This window comes from Bufo bufo, chromosome 1, assembly GCF_905171765.1.
Source record: "Bufo bufo chromosome 1, aBufBuf1.1, whole genome shotgun sequence".
Lineage (NCBI taxonomy): Eukaryota > Metazoa > Chordata > Amphibia > Anura > Bufonidae > Bufo > Bufo bufo.
This window is the reverse complement of record NC_053389.1, coordinates 667,228,233-667,247,527: the sequence shown is the minus strand read 5'-3', so window position 1 is coordinate 667,247,527 and position 19,295 is coordinate 667,228,233. Positions and strand designations below refer to the sequence as shown.

At 46.1% G+C, this 19,295-nt stretch overlaps 1 protein-coding gene across 3 annotated transcripts in view; it reads right to left on the bottom strand.

Moving 5' to 3' along the window:
* LOC120985855 (high affinity cAMP-specific and IBMX-insensitive 3',5'-cyclic phosphodiesterase 8A-like) overlaps positions 1–19,295 on the bottom strand; it is a 331,567-nt gene that overhangs the window by 154,560 nt on the left and 157,712 nt on the right. The window contains exon 1 of one of the 3 annotated variants that reach the window (XM_040414047.1): positions 17,117–18,109. The exons of 1 other annotated variant lie outside the window; for it this stretch is intronic. In XM_040414047.1, coding sequence (XP_040269981.1) covers positions 17,117–17,371 — 255 coding nt within the window. In that variant the 5' untranslated portion in view covers positions 17,372–18,109. Of the gene's footprint in view, positions 1–17,116; positions 18,110–19,295 lie in introns of those variants that run through there. One more of the 3 variants, XM_040414048.1, reaches the window with a different exon arrangement.

Genomic DNA, 19,295 nt, shown 5'->3' with positions numbered 1-19,295 from the left:
ATCCTCAGCTCTGTCATGTGACGAATCTCTCTGATCTCCAACTGATACAGGACAGGAGCTTACGGTACTTCTCAATTCATTCCTATGAGACTGACATTGAGGCTCCCATAGGAATACATAGAGAAACAGACTTCCTGTCCACACAAGATGCTCTGTTATTTGCAAAGTCTGATTGCTGTTCACATGACACAGCTGAGTAGCAGAAGGGAGGGTATAACTCACAAATACACAGACTGGTAAGAAGATGAAATTCACTACAGATTACTTCATCATGTACCTTTGTAAAAGGTCAGAGAATAAATATATGTTTGAGGGAGTTCTTCTTTAAGAAATTTCCCACCATATTCCTATGGTGGAAGTGGGGATCTGCAACCCAAATGTCTATGCATACTTTTTCCAGTGCAGACACCACTTTCTGCAGTCTGCACCATACGCTAAGAGATTTATTAAAACAGGTGTTTCACCTATTGAAAGGCCAATAAATTAAAAGTTTCCATCAGAGTAGGTAAAATAGGACTAAGGCCCCTTTCGGACGAGCGAGTCCAACAGCACGGAGTCGCATAGCATTATACTGATTTATGAAGCTATGTAACCCTTATAATTCTGGAATGTATTGGATAACACTGACATAATGCCGTCAGTGTTACCCAATACATTCCAGAACTGTAAAGGTTACATAGCATCATAAATCAATATAATGCTATGCAACCCCGTCAGTGCTGGAAGGTCAGTACGGGAGCTCTCCCTGACACACGCTGTGAGTCCGATGCGTGGGACTCGCTCGTGTGAAAGGGGCCTAAGAGTTCCACTAAAATCACTTAGAGCCTCCGTCAGCATGATTAACCCTATTAAACCAGGCATATAGCCTGGTAGGGTTGATCATGCTGGGGAAGGGGAAGGGGGGGGGAACACAATACTTTTTTTTTTTTGTAGCTTGCATGGTTGTGGAGAAATAAGCAGTTTTATATTTCAGCAGTTGGAGCACCAAGCGGCAGGCTGTAGCGTTTAAGCACCTCCACCTCTGCTTGATGACAGGGCTAATAGTGGTCACCGACACCTCTACCCTTCTGGTGGACTGACACGCCGGTGGCATCACACACAGCAGAGAAGCACTGCAGACCGAAGGATGGAAAGGTAAGCATTATCTACTTGTCACACAGTGCTTGCTCCGCTGCCACCAATAACTACATATGGCATATATAGCACTGGACCACCAATGATTATCAGTGTGTCAGAGTCCAGGCACCATTACACAGGGCTATTAGCCCTATCAATTAAAGCTGAGGGGGGAGTATAATGAGTACTAGGGGAGTAGCTGTGGAGGTGCTCGAACGCTACAGCCTGCTCCTTGGTGCTCCAACTGGTGAGAGAAGTGCTCATTTCTCCACACCAAGGGTAATGTTTTCTTCAGCATGATCAACCCCATTAGGCTACATGCCTGGTTTAATAGAGTGGATTATAGGCTCTTTAAAACCATGACCACGCATACCCTATCCACAGATAAGTAATCGGCAGAAGTCCATCACTGGGGCCCCCACTGATAGAAAAGGGCGGAGGGCTGCTGGAGATAGCCAATCAGATGCTTATCCATCCCGTGGATAGGGGATAATTTCATAGGATAACCCCATGTTCACACATCAGATTTTGGCTTATTGCACACGACAGTATATTTTCACGGTCCGCAAAACGGGGTCCCGTTTTTCCGTGATCCGTGACCGTTTTTTTCGTCCGTGGGTCTTCTTGATTTTTGGAGGATCCTCGGACATGAAAAAAAAAGTCGTTTTGGTGTCCGCCTGGCCGTGCGGAGCCAAACGGATCCGTCCTGAATTACAATGCAAGTCAATGGGGACGGATCCGTTTGACGTTGACACAATATGGTGCCATTTCAAACGTATCCGTCCCCCATTGACTTTCAATGTAAAGTCTGGAGTCCCTTTTATACCATACGGGATCGGAGTTTTCTCCAATCCGATGGTATATTTTAAACTTGAAGCGTCCCATCACCATGGGAACGCCTCTATGTTAGAATATACTGTCGGATATGAGTTAGATCGTGAAACCTCATTTCCGACAGTATATTCTAACACAGAGGCGTTCCCATGGTGATGGGGACGCTTCTAGTTAGAATATACTACAAACTGTGTACATGTCTGCCCCCTGCTGCCTAGCAGTATCCGATCTCTTACAGGGGGCCGTGATCAGCACAATTAACCCCTCAGGTGCCGCACCTGAAGGGGTTAATTGTACTATCATATCCCCCTGTAAGAGATCAGGGCTGCCAGGCAGCAGGGGGCAGACCCCCCCCCCCCTCCCCAGTTTGAATATCATTGGTGGCCAGTGCGGCCCCCCCCTTCCTCCCTCTATTGTAATAATTCGTTGGTGGCTCAGTGTGCGCCCCCCCCCCTTCCTCCCTCTATTGTAATAAATCGTTGGTGGCACAGTGTGCGCCCCCCCCCCCCCTTCCTCCCTCTATTGTAATAAATCGTTGGTGGCACAGTGTGCGCCCCCCCCCCCCCTTCCTCCCTCTATTGTAATAAATCGTTGGTGGCACAGTGTGCGCCCCCCTCCCCCTTCCTCCCTCTATTGTAATAAATCGTTGGTGGCACAGTGTGCGCCCCCCATCGGCCCCCCTCCCTCTATAGCATTAACAACATTGGTGGCCAGTGTGCAGCCTCCCATCCCCCCCCCCCCCCCCCTCCCGATCATTGGTGGCAGCGGGTTACTAGCAATAGTACAATAGTAAAAGATTCATACTTACCTGGGAGCTGCGATTTTCGTGTCCGGCCGGGAGCTCCTCCTACTGGTAAGTGACAGTTCATTTAGCAATGCGCCGCACAGACCCTGTCACTTACCAGTAGGTGGAGCTCCCGGCCGGACACGAACATCGCAGCAAGCAGCCAGGAGCAGGTAAGTATGAATCTTCTACTATTGTACTATTGCTAAGTAACCATGGCAACCAGGACTGTAGTAGCGTCCTGGTTGCCATGGTTACCGATCGGAGCCCCAGCGATTAAACTGGGACTCCGATCGGTACTCCGCTGCCACCAATGATGGGGGGGGGGGGGGGGGAGATGGGGGGCCGCACCCTGGCTAACAAATGTTGTTAATGCTATAGGGGGAGGGGGGGGCCGATGGAGGGCGCACACTGTGCCACCAACGAATTATTACAATAGAGGGAGGGAGGGGGGGGGGGCGCCCACTGTGCCACCAACGAATTATTACAATAGAGGGGGGGAGGGGGGGGGGGCGCACACTGTGCCACCAACGAATATTACAATAGAGGGGAGGGGGGGGGCCGCACTGGCCACCAACCTATTATTACAATAGGGGGGGGGGGGGGTCGCACTGGCCACCAATGATATTCAAACTGGGGAGGGGGGGAGGGTCTGCCCCCTGCTGCCTGGCAGCCTGATCTCTTACAGGGGGATATGATAGTACAATTAACCCATTCAGGTGCGCGCACCTGAAGGGGTTAATTGTGCTGATCACGGCCCCCTGTAAGAGATCGGGTGCTGCCAGGCAGCAGGGGGCAGTCTTGTACACAGTTTGTAGTGTATTCTAACTAGAAGCGTCCCCATCACCATGGGAACGCTTCTGTGTTAGAATATACTGTCGGTTCTGAGTTTTCACGAAGTGAAAACTCAGCTATGAAAAAGCTTTTATGCAGACGGATCTTCGGATCCGTCTGTATAAAAAGTAACCTACGGCCACGGATCACGGACATGGATGCCAATCTTGTGTGCATCCGTGTTCTTTCACGGACCTATTGACTTGAATGGGTCCGTGAACCGTTGGCCGTGAAAAAAATAGGACAGGTCATATTTTTTTCACGGCCACGAAACACGGATCTCGGATGCGGCTGCAAAACGGTGCATTTTCCGTTTTTTCCACGGACCCATTGAAAGTCATGGGGGTCCGCGAAAAAAAAAGGAAAACGGCACAACGGCCACGGGTGCACACAACGGTCGTGTGAAAGAGGCCTTTGTGTGTAATTTTCCACACATAATCCACCTCCTGCTGCTTCTTGGCATGATTTCCAAGTGGTAACCAAGGCGGGGGGACACATGGCGATTAATCTCATTGAACAGGACGAATCTGCGATTGAATAAGGAGCATTTAAGTTGCAAAAAACAAAAAGGATTCCCCTGTTGCGGATTCCACAACAAATATGGTATGGCTACACATAGCGGATCTGTCATGGATTTCACCCTATGTATTTCAAAGTCCTGTCCCCGTTACAGGATTCCTGCAATAACCAATAACCACTTTGCCTTAGGGCTCATTCAGACAGTCGTATGATATCCGCAAAAATGCGGATCCATTTTTTTTGCGGATTAGATGCTGACCCATTCACTTCTATGGGGCCCTTTTCTATTCCACGGTTTCGCAAAACAAATAAAACATGTCCTATACTTGTCCGTGAAAATCAGGACATGGCCCCATTGAAGTCTATGGGTCTGCAAAAATACTGAATGCTATTCGTTTTTTTTGCGGATCCACAAAAAAACAGATAGCATTCAGTATTTTTGCGGACAGCATACGGCAGTCTGAATGAGCCCTTACTGTTGGGAAAGCGCTCATGGTTAACCCTTTAAAGACCAGCCTTATTTCACCTTAAGGACTAGGCCATTTTTTGCAAATCTGACCAGTGTCACTTTAAGTGCTGATAACTTTAAAACGCTTTTACTTATCCAGGCCGTTCTGAGATTGTTTTTTCGTCACATATTGTACTTCGGGACACTGGTAAAATGGAGTAACAAAAAAAATACATTTTTATTTATAAAAAAATACCAAATATGCAAAAAAAATTAGGAAAAATTAGCAAATTTTCAAGTTTCTATTTCTCTACTTCTACAATACATAGTAAGGCCTCCTGCACACGACCGTATGGCTTTTTCAGTGTTTTGCGGTCCGTTTTTCACAGATCCGTTGTTCCGTTTTTTGTTTCCGTCGTGTTTCCGTTTCTGTTCCATTTTTCCGTACGGCATATACAGTATACAGTAATTACATAGAAAAAATTGGGCTGCGCATAACATTTTCAATAGATGGTTCCGCAAAAAAACGAAACGGAAACGGAAGACATCCGGATGCATTTCCGTATGTGCTGTCAGCATCCGCATTTGCGGAGCGCAGCCCCGATCTTCAGGTCCGCAGCTGCGCAAAAGATAGAACATGTCCTATTCTGGTCCGCAGCTTGCGCGGGACCCCCCCGCGCAGTTAGCCGAGGTGCCTGCTCAATGATTTGAGCAGGCACCGGCTTTCGATCACCGCCCGCCGCGTGGCAGTGATCAGAAATACACAGGCGTACCTGTACGCCTGTGTCCTTAAGTACCAGGACATCAGGGTGTACCTGTACGCCCTGTGTCCTGAAGAGGTTAATGGCCAGACACTTTTTCGTGAGGTAAGCGCACATGGTGGTTCAAACTGTTGCCGCTTTTTTTATTTGTTGGACTACCAAAATAATATTTGCAAAATTTTTTTACGGGACACATGGAGCTTTATATGTTTTAGCTTAATTTGGGGAAAATTGTACAAAACATTTTTAAAAAGTTATATTTTTTTCAAACTATAGCTCCTTTAAATATGTGAACTGACACCAAAATAAGTTATAATTAGCTCCCTATTTTGGGTCAGTGGTTTTGTTATACAATATGAATAATTTCATGTGAATGGGGTGATAATGGTGACAGTTTTGGTTGGTGTGGGGTGTCATGTATTTTATTTATTTTATCATAAAAAGACCTTTAGGGGACAGTGAACACCTATTTTGCACTTTTTTCCTTTTTATTTTTATTTATATATTTCATTAAAAAAAAAAATTTAAATGATAGTCAGACAAAATTATTATATTTTTTTTTTATCCACAGGATCCCCAGTTACAGGAGAGAGAAAAAAAAAAGGTCTGTGGGGGCTTTGTACACAGGCAGAGCTGATCAGGGTCTACTGACCCTGCCACTCTGCACTCCTTTGTCCCCAAGACACCCAGCAATCACTTGATCGCTGGGTCCAAAAGCATAGAACTTATTAAGTGCTATGCACCTATAAAAAAAAGAGAAGACAGAAGCAGTAACAAACCTCTTCTGTCTTCTCCTCAGGTCCCCCGCTGTCACTAACTGCCGGGGACCTGCCCTGCTCCTGCTAGACTGCAGTGTGGCAATCCGGGTAGATCAACTGCGTTTCTGTTCAGCAACAAGGAGGCTGCAGACCTTGGCTCTGGGGGACGCATTTTATTTTTTGGGAAGCCTTCGCTACAATGATTTGTACTGATGGCATTATGTAAATACAGTTCATTACAGGCTGGGCAGAGACATACAGCATTTTAAATCATTATAATGCTGTGCGGTTCTGGCACAGGAAAAAGGTTTCCCCACAGTGGACATGCACTAAATGTATAAAGTTACAAGTTTTACAGAATTTTTACTTCAACAAAACTACAGTACTGTGCAAAAGTTTGGAAAAATGTTGCAAGATAAGAATGCTTTCAAAAATAGACATTTTTTTTAATCAATTATGTGGTGTGATCGTCCTTTACCTTCAAAACAGCATAAGTTCTTCTTGGTAAAATTATAAACAGTTTTTGAAGGGACCTGGAAGGGAGGGTGTTCCAGACAACTTGGAGAACTAACTACAGATCATCTGTGGATATAGGCTTGTTCAAATCCTTCTGTCTCTTCATGTAATACAAGGCTTGTTTCACAGGATCTAAAAACCAGAATTAAACAGATTCGTTTTGATCAGGATGCATCCGTTCCGTTAGGATGCAGTTGTGTGAAATCAAAATGAAACAAAACGGATCCATAACTAAATCTATTCAAACTCAATAAGTGACGGATCCATTTTTTTTTTTATCATGATGCTAGGGAGGCTCATCACAAAAGATCTGTGGTTCGTTATCCAAGATGTTTGGAACCACCTCTTTGACAAGTTCACCTAGAAGAACTGATGCTGTTCTGAAGGTAAAGGGCGGTCACACTACAAATTTAGATTTCTCTGTTCTTTTCACTTTGCATTTCGTTAATTAATAAAAATAAACTATTCACATTTGTGAAAGCATTCTTACTGTGCAGCAGGTTTTACAAACTTTTGCAAGGTACTGCAGTTTTGTGGGGGTAAAAAATTCTGTAAAACTTGTAATTTCTACATTTATAATTTGTTTTACTCTTATGACTTAAAGGGGTTGTCTCGTCTTAGACGCTGGTGGTATATCGCTAGGCTATACCAGCAATCTCAGATGGGTGCGGGTTCCACCTCTGGGATCAGAACCTATCTCCAGAAAGGGACCTCCAAAGTGAGTTGAGAGCAGCTGCACATGTGCAGCCACCTCCATTCATTTCGATGGGACTGCCAAAAATAGTAGCGTGCGGGCTTGGCCATCTGTGGCAGTGACATAGAAGTGAACGGAGAGGTGGCTGCACTTGCGCGGTGTGATATCCATTCTCGGTCGCTCGGCTAGATTTGGAAATCCTATAAAAATTAATGGAGAGCGCATGCGCAGTGCGCTCTCATTCGCTTTTGGGGGCCGTTTTAGAGAGAGGTGCGGGTTTCGAGGTGGGACCTGCACCTATATGACTTTGATGGCATACCCTAGCGATAAAACAATTCATTTAAGTGTATTTTTCTTTTTTGTCTGGGGCTTTTCATGTGATGTAAATGATTATACTAATTTTCAACCAACATATATGCCGTCCAGAAGTCATGAGATTATATCAAAGGACGTGACTGTGTCATATTCTCATTCATGCCTTTAAGATATATCGCATATAGTATCTGTATTGTATGCCTTATAAATATCTGTGAGGCTCATATCTTCAAGGTCAGTAATCAGATTTATTATGCAATCATCAGTCACAAATCTCACTACATATCCACTCCAGGCATTTAGAACGTGATCCCATTGTCCTTCCATCAGTCATATGAATGCTGCAGGTAACATACATGACTATTCTGGTTTCTATTCATTAATGTTCACTTGATTACTATATAAAAAATAAATATATTATATATATATATACACACACACACACACACACACACATATATACATACATACATACATACATACATACACACTCACCTAAAGAATTATTAGGAACACCTGTTCTATTTCTCATTAATGCAATTATCTAGTCAACCAATCACATGGCAGTTGCTTCAATGCATTTAGGGGGGTGGTCCTGGTCAAGACAATCTCCTGAACTCCAAACTGAATCTCAGAATGGGAAAGAAAGGTGATTTAAGCAATTTTGAGCGTGCCATGGTTGTTGGTGCCAGACGGGCCGGTCTGAGTATTTCACAATCTGCTCAGTTACTGGGATTTTCACGCACAACCATTTCTAGGGTTTACAAAGAATGGTGTAAAAAGGGAAAAACATCAGTAAGCGGCAGTCCTGTGGGCAAAAATGCCTTGTGGATGCTAGAGGTCAGAGGAGAATGGGCCGACTGATTCAAGCTGATAGAAGAGCAACGTTGACTGAAATAACCACTCGTTACAACCGAGGTATGCAGCAAAGCATTTGTGAAGCCACAACACACACAACCTTGAGGCGGATGGGCTACAACAGCAGAAGACCCCACCGGGTACCACTCATCTCCACTACAAATAGGAAAAAGAGGCTACAATTTGCACGAGCTCACCAAAATTGGACTGTTGAAGACTGGAAAAATGTTGCCTGGTCTGATGAGTCTCGATTTCTGTTGAGACATTCAAATGGTAGAGTCCGAATTTGGCGTAAACAGAATGAGAACATGTATCCATCCTCTGATGGCTACTTCCAGCAGGATAATGCACCATGTCACAAAGCTCGAATCATTTCAAATTGGTTTCTTGAACATGACAATGAGTTCACTGTACTAAAATGGCCCCCACAGTCACCAGATCTCAACCCAATAGAGCATCTTTGGGATGTGGTGGAACGGGAGCTTCGTGCCCTGGATGTGCATCCCTCCATCAACTGCAAGATGCTATCCTATCAATATGGGCCAACATTTCTAAAGAATGCTATCAGCACCTTGTGGAATCAATGCCACGTAGAATTAAGGCAGTTCTGAAGGCAAAAGGGGGTCCAACACTGTATTAGTATGGTGTTCCTAATAATTCTTTAGGTGAGAGAGAGATATATATATACACACACACACACATATACACACACACACACACACACACTCTCATGTTGACAACCCTGAATCAAAGTCTGACAATTCAGAGCGCAGATCGCATCTGGATACCTTGTTTGTACATGGCGCAATGCAAGCAGCCGTCGTCTCCGCTCTTCGAGACCAAAACATGGCCGGGAAGAAAAAGAGAAACCCAGCAGCTAGGAAGTGGAGCTCAGTCCATCCCAGGCTCACTACAGAGCTGTTCAAAGCACGTCCTGAAAAACGGGTGTCTGCAGGGTGACCAACTTTTTTCACATATTCGGATTTGCTTCCAGTTTTCCCTCCAGATTACAGCTGTCTATTAGGGGTGCCAGGCGCATATGATCAGTTTATCACTGGGAGATACGTATAAAAAAAAAAATACAAAATAATGAAGAAGCATACGGTGTGCTGTTCACATCTTTTGGGGCCCCACTTAAATGAATGGGTCCCCATCCGATCCACAAAAAAAAAAAAATGCAAAACGGATTCGGAAAGAGAAATACTGTGGTGTGAATGGGCCCTAAAAGAAAGTTGCCTGCCTATTGTGTGGTTCGACATACTCTTGGTTTGGGTTTACAAATACTGAGGAAAAATACAGACCAAATACTGATTGTGAGGATCGGTCATCACTATAAAAGTCCAGAAAATCCCTTTAAATGTACAATAAGGCTAATTCTACATGACGACAATAAGTCGCGCGACAGATAGGGCAGAACTACACTGCAACATTTGTCACGCAACAATTATTATAATGATAGTCTATGGTGTCGCACTGCAACATGCTGCGACTGCGACGCCTCAAATGGATTTTTTGCGACTGTCGCATCTCAGTCGCAGCATGTTGCACTTTGCAGTGCGACACCATAGACTACCATTATAGTGTAGACCTAGCCTAAAGGGAGACTGGTTTCATGTTTTGTGAAGCAGTGAGCAGAGTGGTGAATATTTTCCACTGTACGCACCAGGAATACAAGTTGTTTTATATTTTGTGGAACAAATCAAGGCCAGGGAAACACAACAATTGATAAAATAATGGGCAGAACTGCTGTACTTCTAGTTCAGCCACACAATGCCTTCACATTGCGTTTCTTAATACAGAAAGAACATTTTGTCCTGTGATTGAGGTTATAAACCTGAAACTAAAGAACACTGCCCCCTCTTCCCCCAAAAAATACACCATTCGGGCCCCTACACATGATTTTTGCCACAAAAAAAAAAAAAAAACACACTTCATAAGCTTCTGCAAGGTGAAAAAAAAAGCGTTTCCGAATTCAATAAACTTTCAGTTAACATTCCGTTACTGCAAAAAATAAATAAAATAAAAAAACTCTGTGTGAACTTATCCTTCTGCTTCAATAGATGTCACCCAGCTTTCTTAGACTCCTCAATGGATATCTGCCTAGTTATTCACTAACAAATGTCCACATAGAGGCACAGCAATACTGGTCGTCACCCAGCTTTTCTAAACTGATAAAAAGACCTTCTAACAATTTAAAGGGATAGTAAAAATAAAATAAAAAAATCAGCCCCTCTTGTCCATGGCTGTAGCTGGTCTTGCAGCTCAGCCACAATTAATGAATAAGGCCCTGAAACAAATATTTCACCTGTTTTTGACAAGTCCGTAATCAAAGGATAGTCACTATATTGTATGGTTTAGTAATGTCATGTTACAGTAATATCGGCTTTTTATAGCATGTGCGTCTTCAAGAATGTTGACCTGTCAAATGATTACGGTTAGGAATGAGCAAGTCAATTTGTCTCATTGGCAGGAGCTCTTTACCTGTGAGGGGCTGTCCCCATAGGTGAAGAAGCGCCCGTCTGCCTGTTGATGGACAGGGCCAAACATCTGTCTGGACTCAGCACTACTGCTTCAAGTAGCAGAGCAGAAGCTCAAATTCGGCTTTGGGAACAGCGACTGCGCATGCGCTGCTACACTACTTGGTACCGATGCATGTGGAGTCAATGCTCCCAAAGCCTAATCTCAGCTTTGGCATTTGTGGCGCTACTCAGAGTGGCGTCTCAGGGCACAGATAGTCAGGGCCGGGGTAGATGTCCAGCAGGCAGGGGGATGCTTCTTCACCTGTGGGGACAGCCCCTCACAGAAACTCTTGCCAAAGAGATAAATTGATTTGTTAGAATTGAGTCGCTCATCCCCAATTACTATGATACGCCAGGAAGCAGATGGCATATTGAAGGCCTTTAAAGAGGACCTGTCACCATGTCTCTTTTAGGGCTCATTCACACGACCGTAAAGGCTTCATGCCCGTGCTGCGGACCGCAGGCATGTGAACCCCGGATTGTATCGACTAGAATGGGTGTGCAGTATATGGCAAAAGAAAGGAGATGTCCTATCTTTTGTGCAAGCACGGACCCGAAAACCCACGGAAGTACTTTGTAGCGTGAGCTGTGTCCGGCCTTGGTCATAAAATTCCAGCAGGAATAATAGAAGAACAGCACAGCATAGTCATAAGTAAACATGCTTCAGAATTCATAGTATATGGGCAATACAAGTAGCTACTGAAACTGACGGGAGGTCAAACCATGCATGTTGTCCAGCCTGGCTTTCAAGCCAATTAAAGTGGCAACGAAAGCCATTATTAAAAAAAAAATGGATTTATAAATAGCCCCTTTCTCTGCTCCATAAAGGAACAGGGGCCTCCATGTGCACACAGGGTATGCAGGAACATTTTACATGGAATTTCCCCAATTTGGACGCTTATGAAATATATTGCATAGAAATGTGGTTCCTAGCTAAGCAAACAGAAATCATTCTAAATCAGCTATGCCCTGGTGATTGTGCTGCGACTGTAGGTGGTCTGTGAGGGATAAAAGGTTAACTGTTCGCTGGTAACTACAGAAAAAAAAAGGCACCATTTCAGTGCATAAGTCACGGGCTAAGAGTTTACGGGCTGAGCAGGGATCAAAATTCATATTCGGGTGCATTCACAAGACCATATGTATTTAGCGGTCCGTAAAATGCGAATTCACAAAAAAATACGGATGACGTCCATGTTGCATCCATTTTTGGGGACCCATTGTAACAATGCTTATTACTGTCTGCAATACGGACACGCATAGGACAGGTTTTATCTTTTTTGCGGGACTGCAGAACAGACATACGAATGCAGACAGCACATGGTGTGCTCTTTTTTTTTTTTTTTGCTGACCCATAGAAAAGAATGGGTCCTTGTGCGACCCACAAAAAAATGCGGATCGGATGTGGACCAAAAATACGGTCGTGTGAATGGGGCCTTAAAGGGAATCTCTCATCAACTTTACGCTGCCCATACTAACGGCAGAATAAAGTAGAGACAGGTGAGTTTATTTCAGCGGTCTGTCATTTATAAGTTAAAGGGAACCTGTCACCGGGATTTTGTGTATAGAGCTGAGGACATGGGCTGCTAGATGGCCGCTAGCACATCCGCAGAACCCTGTCCCCATAGCTCTGTGTGCTTTTACTGTGTCATAAAAACGATATATATGTAAATGAGGCAAGTAAGGAGCCCAAGGGGCTGTTACTAACGTTTCTGGAGCCCAGCCACGCCCACTGTGAAGGAGCCCAGCACCGCCCCGCATCCTCCAAATCTCCTCCTTGCTCCCTGACGTCAGAAAGCTAGAGCGCCGTAATCTCGATGCGCGAGCTAGCGCATGCACAGTGTCACCATAGTGTTCCTTCCCTGTGCTGGCATCAGCCTCAGGGAATGAACTGCGCATGCGCCAGCTCGCGCATCGCAAGATTACGGCACTCTAGCTTTGTGACGGAGAGCAAGGAGGAGATTCGGAGGATGCGGGGCAGTGCTGGGCTCCTTCACTGTGGGCGTGGCTGCACTCCGAGAGTCAGAGAACGCTGGACTCATGTCTCAAGCATGGAGGAGACAGGACTCCTCTATGGTTCATTTACATATGTGGCGGGAACATTTATTTTAGGATTTTCTCTAAACTGATAGTTTGTTCAGAATTGAATATCATTATTAATGTATTAAAAGTTTTTTTTTTTTTTAGAAAAGTGAGTGGATAAATAGGCTTAGAAAGGGATGACAGGTTTCCTTTAAAAGTAAGTGGTTGCCGAGAACCAACATCACAATTATTGCAGACTGGACCTGGAAAAGAGTCCCGGCCACCTGAGAAGAGTCCTGGTTATCCATGACTTCCTGCTCTCCTGCCGACCTGCTGATGACTGACCGGCTTCTACTTAGTTTTCTCCCTTTCTCTCTAGGAGAGAACTGCCAACCATCAGCAGATGGGCGAGAGAGCAGGAGATTAGGAATAACCAGGACTCTTCTCAGGTAGATCTGACTCTTTTCCAGGCCTTTGCTGCAATGATTATGATGCTGGTTCTCGGCAACCACTTACTTTTAGCTCATGAGTAACACACCGCTGACATCAGCATTCCCGTCAGTATTTTATGCTGCCAACAGTGAGATCAGCATAAAGTTGATGACAGGTTCCCTTTAAGGTGTGATGTAGTGAAGAAGGCGTTAACCCTATTCCTACATTACCAGTCTAGTTAATAGTTCCCAGCAATTCCCTGTAAGCTCAGGGAGAGAGATGGATGTGAAGGGTTAATAAGAGCACCAACTGCTCTGATGCCCGGGAAGCTGCCGCTATCTGCGGAGGACATGTCAATGCTCTTTTCTCAGCAGTGCCTTGTAATGACAGGCCACGTGGATTCGCATTTTCCGGGCTTCCCCTTTGTTTTCGGCGTGAGCGGCAGATAGGGTGGGCGATGCGACTTACAAGAAGGTCTGTTCACGTGACTATCACCTTGCAGAAATCTTCCCTCACTTGGTATGTTGGAAGTAGTGTCAGAGATGAGATAGAGGAAGAGAGATATTTTAGTAACGACTGCCGAGGCGGAAATTTTTACTTGCATTACTCAGAAGTGAGCACACCGGAGACTGCACCTTGTATTAGAATATACTGCACGTGTGGCATCCGGCCATGTACTCACTGGCTCCGCCACACGGACCCGCCCGTGACAAGGGCAGGCCATTCATTCCTCGGCCGAACACCTAGATCAGCTCAGAATTGCTTTCATTAATTCCTTTCATTCCTGTCAACGTAAAATGGTTACTACACCTAGCAGAGCCAAGTCTGTCAACACAGCAGGGAGATGGTTGTCATTTAGTACAAGGGGGGGGGGCATATTTATCAATGCAGCGGTGCCATCTTTCTGGCAGGAGTCCATTGAAAAGATTAGTTGGCGGAACGAACAAAACTGTTGTATGTCAGGTTCAGATCTACCACATACGTGGCCTCTCGGCCAAACACTGCTAATATTGTACACGTAGGACATCGATTTTATATTCCTGTACACGATACACAAAAATGGCCATTGTTTACCGAGTAGTGTGGGGAGAGTTTATCGCGGTAGGTCCGCTGGATCTTTTAGACTGGAGCGCTTTGGGCACCTGCCCCAAATTATGAAGTAATGTCAGTAAAAAGTACGCCAGCGGGTTACCTGGCGAATTCTTAACAAGTCGCACATCATAAGGGCTCTTTCACACAATGTATGAATGGTTCCGCATCCATTCCGCAATTTAGCAGCACGGGTGCGGCCCCATTCATTTCCATGGGGCCACAAGAGATGAGGACAGGACACTGTGTGCTGTCTGCATCCGTTGGCCAGCAAAAAAAGATAGAACATGTCCTATTCTTGTCCGTTTTATGGACAATAATAGGCATTTCTATAATGGGCCGCCCGTTGTGCAAATTGCGGACTGCAAAACATGGCGCGGACGTCTGAATGAGCCCTAGATGAGAGATATAAAAGTGTGTTAAACTGTAATCCCGACCCGATTTTCAGAAGTGTCAAAGCTCATCAAAAAGCAACAAAAATTCACGAAAAAGTGCAAAAAAATGCACAAAATGTCAAAACTAGCAAGATTTCTGCGCAGCAGATTTGATAAATGCCCCCTATGTGGTCATTCTTATCCTTTAGATTATTAAATACATTGCTTCATATATTTTAGCAAAATATCCAGACATCTGCATGTAGGCCAGAGAGGACAACCTGCACCATACTGAAGAAAACTCATATACGCCTTTAGGCCTCATGCACACGACTGTTCCGTTTTTCTGCGGTCCGCAAACCACGAAAGCCATCCGTGTGCCTTTCCGCAGTTTGCAGAACGGAACGTGCAGCCCATTGTAGAAATGCCTATTCTTGTCCGCAAAATGGACAAGAATAGGACATGTTATTATTTTTTTGCAGGGCTACGGTACGGAGAAAACGGATGCGGACAGCACACGGAGCGCTGTCCGCATCTTTTGTGGCCCCATTGAAGTGAATGGGTCCGCATCCGAGCCGCAAAAACTGCAGCTCGGATGCGGACCAAAACAATGGTCGTGTGCATGAGGTCTTAGGCAAACAAGCGGTCCCATACGGACTGTCCACAGTCACAGAGTGCGTAGGTTCTGGAGAAGAAACTACTGTGTATCAAGCTCAAACACAGAACAAGGCCCACAAAAGCCGTATCAGCCAATGATGACAACGTGATAAACCATGCTCCCACCCGCTGCGTCAGTGCCAGCCCATCGGGCTTTGTGTAGACCCCTTTCACACGTCAGTGAAGCACAGTTGTGTCTGTCAGTGTTCTCCACAGACAGCACACGTATCCACTGACTTTAATGTCACACTTCAGGGGTTTTCAACAAACAGTGGTGACACCAGGGAAGCATTACCTATTTTGTCAGCGATTACGGATCCCTTGGGTGGATGCGTCTGTATTTTGTCCGCGATTATCACTGACCACTGGTAGGAGAAACTCTGGAAACCAATTTTCAGCTGAGCAGTGTCCGGAAGACACACAGAGGGCAAAAACGGAAACAAGGACAAGGACATCTTCATGGAGCAACCACTGACCATCTTGTCATGGATGTGGTCATCACGGACATGTAAAAGAGGCCTTACTTTGCGGCAGCTAGGGCGTGCCTGTATACCCCATGTGACCTCTGCAACCAATCACTGGCTTCAGCAGTACACTGCTTGTGGGGTACAGAGGCAGGCCATGACTGCTGCCATAAGATCTGGAGTTGTCATAGTCTAGACCTCGTTTCTAGGAATACCCTTTTTTGGGGGTGACCACCATTTCAGCTCGCAAAGGCTTTGCCATCCAACTTTCCCAGACTCCTGAAGTTAAACCCGCCTAGCTGCGCAACTATACACGCGGCATGGCTGGGCAGATCGGACATGAGCGACAATCTCTGTGGCCATGTTGGTAGTCACCCAACAGAACTAAGAACTAGCGGACACACATTTGTGACAACCTGAAGGAGGACCACCAAGCCAAGGCTCTATCAACCACCGTCCGCCATGTTTCTTAGATTTCCACAACTAAATGGAGCCGACCTCAGATTTACAATTACTGAGGCGTTCTCCAGTAGTCGGTAGTGTAGGTCGCCCATTGATTGGCTGCTCGCTCGCAGGCCTATGACCACAGAACGCTGCCTTTACTGGAGCACGCTCTGAAAGAGACAGTCTGCCAAATCCCAGGCTCCCCATCCATCTCGCAGGTTGACAGCCCCTTACAAGCAGCTTTTCTTTCCGACATTAAACGCCTATAGAAATCTCAATATTTCCCAGCTGGGCACCAACATCCAACCAAACACAACACAACCCACCATGGTTGGCGCAGCAGGCCCTGTCATCGAATATCACATAGGCTTGTTTTTGACAGGTCTCACGTTACCCCCGTGCCTGGAACACCCGACTGATAAATATATGGCCATGAATGGGACTCTCCTTAGCAAAAAATAAAAATAAACAGATTGATGGACAAAACGACACATAAGGAAGCAGCGCCTCGTCTAGCAGATGGCCCTATGGCGAGGACGGAGGAGAAGGGTACATAGGAATTAAAGGGCTGGGATTAGGGATGATGCACTTTGTCATAACAAGGCGAAGGGTTGCACAAGAGAAGCGCTGTCACTTGGCGGAGCATTAACCCTCGCCCGGCCAGGCCCATCCTGCGGTTACCTTCACACTGGATCTGCTGCGGGGGATCTCTGCCTCCATGCTCAGGCTGTTCTCCCTCCCGTCTGTCTTAAAGGAATTAGCCCTCACCTTATAAGTGGATGTGTTGGAGGATTTAATGAATAATCCAGGGACAGAGTTGCTTTGCCCAGACAGTACAGTGTTGGTCTGATGGGGAGAGTTGGAGTCGTCTGACTCTTTGCCACTGTGATACACCACCCTGCTGTCAGAGATGTGGATGCTTGGAGCACAGCCCATGCTTTGATGCCTCCTTAGCCAAATCCAAAGCCTTCAGTCTCTGCTGCCAATCAATGGCAATGCGTGCGGGGCTCCTGTGCCGCGGCCACCCTCCTGCATGTCCCTGTGGGGAGAACTAGCCTGCGATCAGAGATCGGGCAGAGCGGCGGGGGACATGCAGATCCAGCATCAGCATGCCAACATGGTATCCGCGGATCAATGCATGTGAACGGCGAGGAAGGATGCGGTAGTGCTCTCCACGCCCCGGTGCGTTATCCGTGCCGGGCTACAAGTTGGCCACCAGGGATCTCCCCGGGGTGCATGGGTGGCTAGAAGGCAGGGCTCTTCCTCGGTGGCTACAAAGTCTTGGTGGGGACCCTGGGACTCCTCCTCATCATCATCTTCCAGCAGCGGAGGAGGAGGAAGAGGCTTATTTACATTTGCACACTCCGCTCTTCTTGGCAACAGAAAAGATTCCCCCTCCCCGCCCCCTGAAGACCGCAGGGAAAGACCTGCAGCTCTAGCCGGACGCACATACCCCGCTGCCTGCACTGGGGCACTAGAGGACGCGCAAGCAGATGCCCCCAATGAATTAAAATGGCGCTCTTATGGCAGCAGTCGTGTGCTGTGTGCAGCCAGCGCGCCTGTCATTACACCCCGCAGTGCTGCAGTCTCCTCTCTGACTGCGCCGCTCTCCCCTCTGCCTGTACTGCTGCCCTCCTCCCGGCTCTCTCTCCCGTGCGACTCCTCACCGCCGCCGCTCTCACACAAACCTCAGCCAATGGAAGCGCCGCAAACGCATGACCTCCAGCCTTTACTGACGTCAATGCAAATGAGCTCTGGGGAACCAATCACAATCGCGGTTTGCCGTCGTGGGCGTGGTGAAAACGCGGAGGGGAGTTTAAAATCGGTTGTGGTCCTCTCTGCGCGCCAGTTTTCTGTCAAAGGAGGTGTAGTGGCTGCTCTGTCAGTGATGTCTGCGCTCTGTGGGATGGGTTACCTCGGTGTCAATATGGAAACACCCTGCTGTCAACTGATAAAACCTTACCTCTTTTATGTGTGTGATACAGTAGCACTAGGAGAGAATCCACACAGAAATGTTTGCAACTGTCCCATTTATTTGACTAGGGCTTACAGAAGTCCATGTGCTTGTGCCAAAGCAAACAAAATCAAGGGGGTTGTCCTGCTTTTTTGTTTTTATTTGTGGGGGGAAGCATTTTTTAGTCACAACTTTTTAAAAGACTTGTGGGGTAATTTATCAAACTGGTATAAATTAGAACTGGCGTAGTTGCCCATAGCAACCTATCAGATTCCGCCTTTCATTTTTGAGAGCTCCTTTGGAAAATAAAAGGAGGATCTGATTGGTTGCTATGAACAACTAAGCCAGTTCTACTTTACACCAGTTTGATAATTAGTTTTTTTTTTTCCTATAGAAAAGTCTATAGGAAAGATCTAGAAAAAAAACACCACTGAAAAACAGTAGGGCATATTTACTAAAAGTGGTGCACTTTACACTAAGAATGTGACTCACATAGGCTACATGCACACGAACGTTGTTTGTTTCCATGTGCGTTCCATTTTTTTTGCGGATAACATGTGGACTCATTCATTTCAATGGGTCTGCAAAAAATGCGGATAGCACACCGTGTGCTATCCGCATCAGTAAGTTCGTTCCGTAGCCCCGCCAAAAAAATAGAACGTGTCCTATTGTTGTCTATTTTAGGCATTGTTACAATGATCCGCAAAAAAACTGATGGCAATTTGCAGACTGCAAAACACATACGGTTGTGTGAATGTAGCCTTAAAGGGGTTGTCCGGCTTCAGAGCTGAACCCGTACATACCCTTATTTTCACCCAGGCAGCCCCCCTGAGGCTAGCATCGGAGCATCTCATGCTCCGTTGCGCTCCCTTGCCTGCGTTAGATCACAAACTTCCGCCGGCAGTG